The sequence below is a fragment of the Histoplasma capsulatum genome, genomic scaffold (genome assembly GCF_000149585.1).
Source record: "Histoplasma capsulatum NAm1 scaffold_2 genomic scaffold, whole genome shotgun sequence".
NCBI classification, from domain to species: Eukaryota; Fungi; Ascomycota; class Eurotiomycetes; order Onygenales; family Ajellomycetaceae; genus Histoplasma; species Histoplasma mississippiense.
Window position 1 is genome coordinate 2,487,161 of NW_001813981.1, and position 6,890 is coordinate 2,494,050.

Sequence of the window (6,890 nt, forward strand, 5' to 3'; positions counted from 1 at the left end):
AATTACACGATCGTGGTCTGCACTGTCGGCCACCTTGCATGAGGTGGTATGCAACAAGCTGGGTAGTTACAAGTACTGGAGAATCTGCTTGTCTAATTTCAAAGAACCCGTCGATATCCAAACCACTCCTGTAAATTTGGACTCTTCGACTTTCACTCGGGCATCATGCACAACCTTGGCTTTCCACATGGAAAAAGTCATCCAGAGCTCGTTTCGGCAGTCAAAATTGTTTTCAATTCAATTGACGATTATATGTGGTACAACTCCCTGGCTGCCAGTCATTGCTTCCATCCAGTATACATCTGCCACTCTATGCTCTGCGGCTAAGCCTCCAGGTGCAAGGAGTTTTCCGCGCAGCCTATTTGAGATTGACAGCAAATGTCAATAAAAGCGAAGGGAGCCGCATGCGATCTACCCAAACCATCATGTTCAAGACATAAAGGACCCTGCTCTTGGTTGATATAACGCCATGAATGTGTTTCCCCAAACCAATCTCAAGTTGCTCCCCACCATCTGTAACCCTCACGCATAGCCAACACAGAGGCATTCCGGGACTTAATGGCATAAACGACAGGTAAATGAAACACCACCTCCAACCTAAGCAGAGCCAACAGACTCCATGAACACGTCGGATCCGATTATCTTGAAGGGGATCACTTTTGTTCTTAGAACTTCTACGCAGGCCGCTCTCGGCGAAAAAAATGGGCGGTAAACTCTGCTGAATCATTCTAGTAGAGATTATCATCTCCCGAAACTACAGAAGGCAGTTTGTGGCCATTAAACTTTTACGTAGACTACCCATTCCATCAAGCCACTTTAGCGGCAAGAAGTTAGATGAAAACAATTGAACCACAACTTGGTATCTCAACTTCTCAACCAAGTTATTTAGTATAATACAATACAACGAAAAATATTCAAGTGGAGAGAAAATGTGGTACGAAGTTCGCCGAAGCATAAGTATTGTCTGGTGGGTGAGATGACAAGCAATGCTGGGTATTGGAGTGATAATTTGTCCTGAAAGAACTTGAAGCATGGACACGCGGGATCATATATGTGTTTAAGGAGACGTGCCATTATCTAGTTCATCTTCATTCTTCTTTGCCCAATATTTGATTTTATGTTTTTTTTTTCAAAGGGTCAATGCTAACAACAAAATTTGAAGTCCCATTGCGATTGTGAACTTGGTAGTTAGCTATCGGGACCACTTTTATCCGATGCGGCTCCTCACTTCGTCTGGATCCAACTCCTAATACTTCCATCCCAACATAGACGCATTTGATATCTCTTTGCAATGGCGGTCCAAGGGGTGGAACAGACCATCCTTAGGGATCCAGCTCTGTTGTATGTGTTCATCCATATCTTTCCTCAATTCCTATCTTGAACGCTAATCAAGCTCCAAACGATGAAGTTACTGGATCCTCTTCCCTATCACAGTGGTAATGGTAAGGAATGTCCCAGGGGATTGCGGCGTGTCAGAAACTGTCGCCTTACTCATGCGGCCATCTAATAATTATTTATTTTTTTTTTTTTATTCTTATATTCTAATATGTACGTAAAACTCCTTGTTTAGGTGTTAACTGGAATTTTGCGCCACTACGCAACTGTCTTCCTCGCAACTCCGGCCAAAAATGCGTTGACGCCCGCTGAGTCCCGAGAACGCCTGTCGCTCTTGCGCGGTGTCAATCTACGAAATAATGCCTCTGCTGTTCTCACGCCACAATCGCTTGCGTCTCGCAAGAATTTTCTTATTACCGGCTACAAGGAGGGCTTGTTCCTGAAAGACCCAGAGGCACGTGGTGGAGGACCCGTGAACCCTATGACAGATCCTGCAGGCATGGATGCGATGATGGGCATGATGAAGGGTAATATGGCAATGATGATTCCGCAGACGCTCATTATGGGGTGGATTAATGCATTTTTTTCGGGATTCGTTCTTTGTATGTTTTTTCTCTCCCTACTTATCCAGGAATGATACTAGTCGCACGTGGAATGGAATATGGAGGGACGAGGGGACTTATGCTAACTATTCATACAGTGAAACTGCCTTTCCCTTTGACTATTCGATTCAAGTCCATGTTGCAATCTGGGGTTATGACTCGTGATCTGGACGTGAGATGGGTTTCGAGTTTGTCATGGTATTTCCTGAATTTGTTCGGCCTCCAACCTGTTTTCGGGTTTATCCTGGGCGGCGATAACTGTGAGTGCTATATCTTGTTCTATTTTTCCACCTGTTTCCTCTTCATTCTACTATTCTCCGCAAGGTCTACTATTTATTAGCGAGTGCTCTTGCTAAGTGCACATACGTACTAGCTGCGAACCACATGACCGAACAGATGTCCCAGATGAATCCAAATGCGGCCGCGAATCCCTTCGGACCTGGCCAGGACCCCGATAAACTGTTCTTGGCAGAGGCGGAAAACCTCGAAGTCATGGGACATTACTGTATTCTTGATGGCATTGAAGAGAGATTGTTACAGAGAGTTGGATAGAAATGATGATACGATGATGTATTATATTATTGAAATTTATAAGAGCCGAGAGACAGCTTATTGTCTAATCTTGATGTTCGGATTTGATTATATATTTATTATGTCTTAGGAGTGTTTCTTGAGAATGAAATAAAGATATGTACAGAAAGTCCTGTAAAATTAGAAATGTCCATCCGTAATAATAATCGTGTCCCATCCCTTGCATCCGTTTACTCAGTAGCCATGTCATATCAAGTCCCTAGCAAATGTGAAATTGAGAAAACCAGTCTCAGGTATCAAAACAGAATGAGGAAAGAATCCCACTGACGCCGATCCCAGTAACATCGTTAATTCGGCCGAGACTCAGAGATAATTTATAACTCGATTGAGAATCCATACTTCCCCGTTAGACGCCTGGGTCATAATCTTCAGAACCTCGATTTTATCAGGATAAATCTATCCAGCCATTAGCAAACTGTCAACTCAATGAAAAGAACTGAAACGACGATCGGAACACGCACATAAACTTTCCCATCATCTTCCTTTTTCCAATAAATCGCGCGACCACCGACAGTCTTAACTGTCTCCTGAGACGGCCACGGGCACATTGGTACAATGTGTGCTTCAACGAAGTGCTTTAGATTCTTTTCCGCTCTCGCTTCCCCTTCCTTTGACGTATACGCTGCTTCGCCAAAGTCACGATAATCTGCTGGATCCTCCCAAGGTTTGCGGGGCAATCCATGGATTGCAGAATTCAACGGAGCTAGCACAATACTATTCTCCGTCCCATTATTGAAACGGGTGGAAACAGCCTCGATATCCCTGGTGAGAGAGGAGAAGATGTTGACTTCTCGAGTCTTAGAGAGGATGTCGGAGATGTATAAGAGTGATTGCACTTTTTCATCAGGATCGTTGCCTTCGCCCTGTGGGCGGTCGTTGTTGTCCCCCATTACAATTTGGTCTTGAGGCGGGAGGAGGAGTGTGAACGAGTTTGGGATTGCTTCAAGGCAAGTGGGAATTTGCAAGTTTCGCGGTAGAGACGGCGGCGACTGACGAAATTCTCGAGATGGACGCGGACAGCGGATACACTGAAGGAAATTGATAATAGGAGGACAAGAAGGCGATACTTCATAGTTATCAGTGGATGGAGTCCGAGGACTCGACTTCGAGGTGCAATTTCTCATAGCCTTGAAGAGAGTGAATGATATCATCACAAGATGGTTTGACTATTGCAGGATCCATGGATGTGCCAGTTGATAGAGCACGTGATATACATTAATGAGTGATTACATCATGTGGCGTCCAGGCGGCAAAAGAGCTCTCACACCCAGTGCTATGCTGGCAGAGAGGAAACGGACAATCCGATCCAACAGCTCTAACAGTTTTACAAACGATAGTTTTCCTTTTTTTTTCCCTTTCTTTTTTGGACGCAGAGTACTTAACTAGAATCAGGGCTGTAAGTTTCATCAAGTTTTTACTTGGCTTTTATAACATATTACGGGGCTCAAAATGCATGGAGCAAGCATGTTGGCGCAGCGGAAGCGCGCCGGGCTCATAACCCGGAGGACCTTGGATCGAAACCAAGACATGCTAGAGCAATAATTTTTTGTATTTTTATTTTACGTTTTTGCACTTTCATCACTGAAATATACTGTTTGATTATTTCCCCTTGTTTTCCATAATTTCTTTGTTCCTACGACTAGGCCAAGTGTATGTAGGTATATAAAAATCCTATATGGGAGGGAATGATGTTAGGAGGATAACGTTGGTTGTGTGATTGGTAACCATCTACAATGATGGTAACACGTGATTGTTATCGATAAACGAGCATCTCTTGGCTCAAATCGTAAACAGCACCCTATCTTTGTGACAATTAGATTTCGCCGCCGCTGCACCGTCATTGAGAATCCCCAGCAAGATGTCTGAACTGCAAGAGTTTTTGCTAGTGGTCGACGATAACAGAGAGCAGGCTCTGGGAATTGCTAGTATCGCAGCCCAAAGTAAAGTCTTTCCCATTTGATTCTCGATTTGCCAGGATCCAGAGTACTGACAGGCTTTTGTATTTTAATTCGGATTGTTCTTGCAGAGGTTGAAAACAAGCAATCAACTTTGATTGGTTTAGTTCAGTCTCTGGGTGAATATATCAATGACGAAAATCCTGCAATTCGGGGGAAAGTAGTTTCGTATTTGACAGCGGTCATAAAAGCGCTCTCGCCGAATTTCCTTTCCCGCCAACAAATACAGGCCCTGACAGACTTCTACTGCGACCGAATTGAAGATGGAGGGGCAATAGCAGGTCTGGATAGGCTTCAAGGTCTTGATCGTTTTACCAAAGATATGACTGAGAGGGTTATACGATCGTAAGTGCGTCAATGAATGATGATCCAAGACCTACTTTTTTATATAGGTCGGTGTTTGGGTTGGCAAATATATTTCTTGGGGAATGCTCACATACGTCCAGAATTCTCCAGCACTTTTCAGATTTACAGACTCGTCCACAGTCCCAACGTTTCAGCTTCTTCAGCTTCTTAATGGCTTAAGTGTCAAATCACAGGACAGGTGACAGATATGTACCTCCGCAATCGAGATTTTCAGAGAGACGCTTATCAAAACACACAGCACTGCAAGATATGGGCGATGAATCGCTAGTTGGGATTGTTGACCTTGTGAGCGGAGAGAGAGACCCAAGGAATCTCATGCTCATTTTCTCCATTCTCAAGGTCCTTATGGTGGAATGGGATATATCGAACCATGTCCAGGTTGCGCACCCGGCCACTGAACTGCACGTTGGACTTCAGAGTTGGCTAACGTCACGTATATAACAAGGCCCTTTTTGATTCGGTATACAATTATTTTCCCATCACATTTAAACCTCCACCAAATGATCCATACGGCATCACAGCCCAAGATCTAAAGACCCGTTTGCAGAATTGCATTTCTTCAACTCAGCTTTTCGCGCCTTATGCGTTCCCTTCACTATTGGATAAATTAGATTCCACGTCGCTGAATGTGAAGGTTCGTGGACGTCTGATCTCCTTATCATTCAATACTGCTAACAACGCTGCAGAAAGACGCTTTGAACTCGCTTTATGCATGCATATCCTCATTCGACCCGGCCACTGTGTCGCGCTACTCGATAAGCGTATGGGATACTTTGAAATTTGAGATTCTTCATGCGCAGGAAGAAATTATTGCGGAAGAGTCATTGAGAGTGCTTCAATGCCTAGCAAGGCGACTTTCCACCATTACCACGAAATCCCAAACTTCCGCTCTCGTACAATATCTGAAACCAATAACGAAGGAATGTAATGAACAACTACGCGAACCACAACAGAAACAAGCTCAACCAGCGCGACAAATCCTGAGATCACTTTCATCTGCCTCTTTGACATCCTTTACACTGATTATTCAGGACGTCATTGTACCATTACTTACTGTTTATCAAAATGCTCATGGAATTGCCAAACAAAGAGGTCTCCTAGAGGCTTTCGTTGCACTATTTGACTCCGCCATTGATATTCTTGGAACATGGACTACTCCCGGATCAGATTTTTCGCAGGAAAACCCTCTCAGCCCCTTTGAGGAGCGTTTACTTGAAATCTTCAGCCAAGCGCTGATGGGGTCCGCGAAGGATGAGACCTCGTTCCGGCTTACCTCCATGCAAGGCCTGCTTCGCCTATCCATCCTTCGAGGGTTCTTACAGGATAACGAAATAGGCCTTTTTGTACAGTATCTCGATGACATTCTGCTGACGGAGACATCGGGAAAACCCGAGCTCAGGAAGGCAGCAATAGACGCTCTGGCTGGAATATCGGAACACAAACCGCGCCTCATTATGGATATCTCATTTCCAGCTCTCATGGCTATGCTTCCAGATTCTGACAAAGGTGTAGATCCTGCATATCTCAGTATTCTCGAAATCCTTGCTCAGATCAGTATTGGGAAAGACATATTCGAAACCCTCGTCCGGCGCCTCTTGGGCCGGTTGGAGATTTTACTACTGCCCGGAAATACAAGCACTTCTGCATACCCCCGTGCGATTTTGTTGACGATACTATACGCCATGGATCGAAAAGGATTGGAAAATGACTCTACCATTGATTATTATTATGATCAGATACTGGTAAAATTGAGCAGGCAAGCGGCTATTGCAACCCTCGAAAATGATACTACGACAGTTATGAAAGACCCGTCCGTTCTTGACGTTCTTGGGCGTCTGTTCAATCTCATAGTCCGTTCTCTCCCTCTCAAGAAACAGGATGAAGTTTGCGAGAATGTTTACAGCCTTTTTGCAACAAATGATGACTTTGTTCCAGTCCCATTTTCATCAAATGTCACACCCCTTCGACGGCAAACCATGATCCTGTCAACTTACCTTCTGCTGGACTACCAAAGACTCTAAGCTACCATACACGACGCCCG

The 6,890-nt window shown here is 44.4% G+C and overlaps 3 protein-coding genes and 1 non-coding gene across 4 annotated transcripts; 3 read left to right on the plus strand and 1 right to left on the minus strand.

The window, feature by feature from the left end:
- Positions 1 to 1,291: 1,291 nt before the first annotated feature.
- Positions 1,292 to 2,489, plus strand: HCAG_02816 (conserved hypothetical protein; the record flags this gene model as incomplete). The annotated part of the gene is made up of 5 exons (XM_001542595.1): positions 1,292 to 1,341; positions 1,409 to 1,442; positions 1,571 to 1,937; positions 2,036 to 2,197; positions 2,311 to 2,489. The coding sequence occupies 5 exons, from the start codon at positions 1,292 to 1,294 to the stop codon at positions 2,487 to 2,489; spliced, it is 792 nt and encodes a 263-aa protein (XP_001542645.1).
- Positions 2,490 to 2,831: 342 nt separating this feature from the next.
- On the minus strand, positions 2,832 to 3,418 carry HCAG_02817 (predicted protein; the record flags this gene model as incomplete). The annotated part of the gene is made up of 2 exons (XM_001542596.1): positions 2,832 to 2,924; positions 2,990 to 3,418. 2 exons carry the CDS (start codon positions 3,416 to 3,418, stop codon positions 2,832 to 2,834), a joined length of 522 nt encoding a protein of 173 aa, XP_001542646.1.
- Positions 3,419 to 3,989: 571 nt separating this feature from the next.
- On the plus strand, positions 3,990 to 4,061 carry HCAG_09412. Its single transcript has one exon. It is a non-coding gene; the product is annotated as a tRNA-Met (tRNA).
- A 325-nt stretch (positions 4,062 to 4,386) lies between these two features.
- On the plus strand, positions 4,387 to 6,870 carry HCAG_02818 (conserved hypothetical protein; the record flags this gene model as incomplete). The annotated part of the gene is made up of 5 exons (XM_001542597.1): positions 4,387 to 4,468; positions 4,555 to 4,828; positions 5,023 to 5,267; positions 5,461 to 5,483; positions 5,536 to 6,870. 5 exons carry the CDS (start codon positions 4,387 to 4,389, stop codon positions 6,868 to 6,870), a joined length of 1,959 nt encoding a protein of 652 aa, XP_001542647.1.
- Between the last annotated feature and the right edge of the window lie 20 nt (positions 6,871 to 6,890).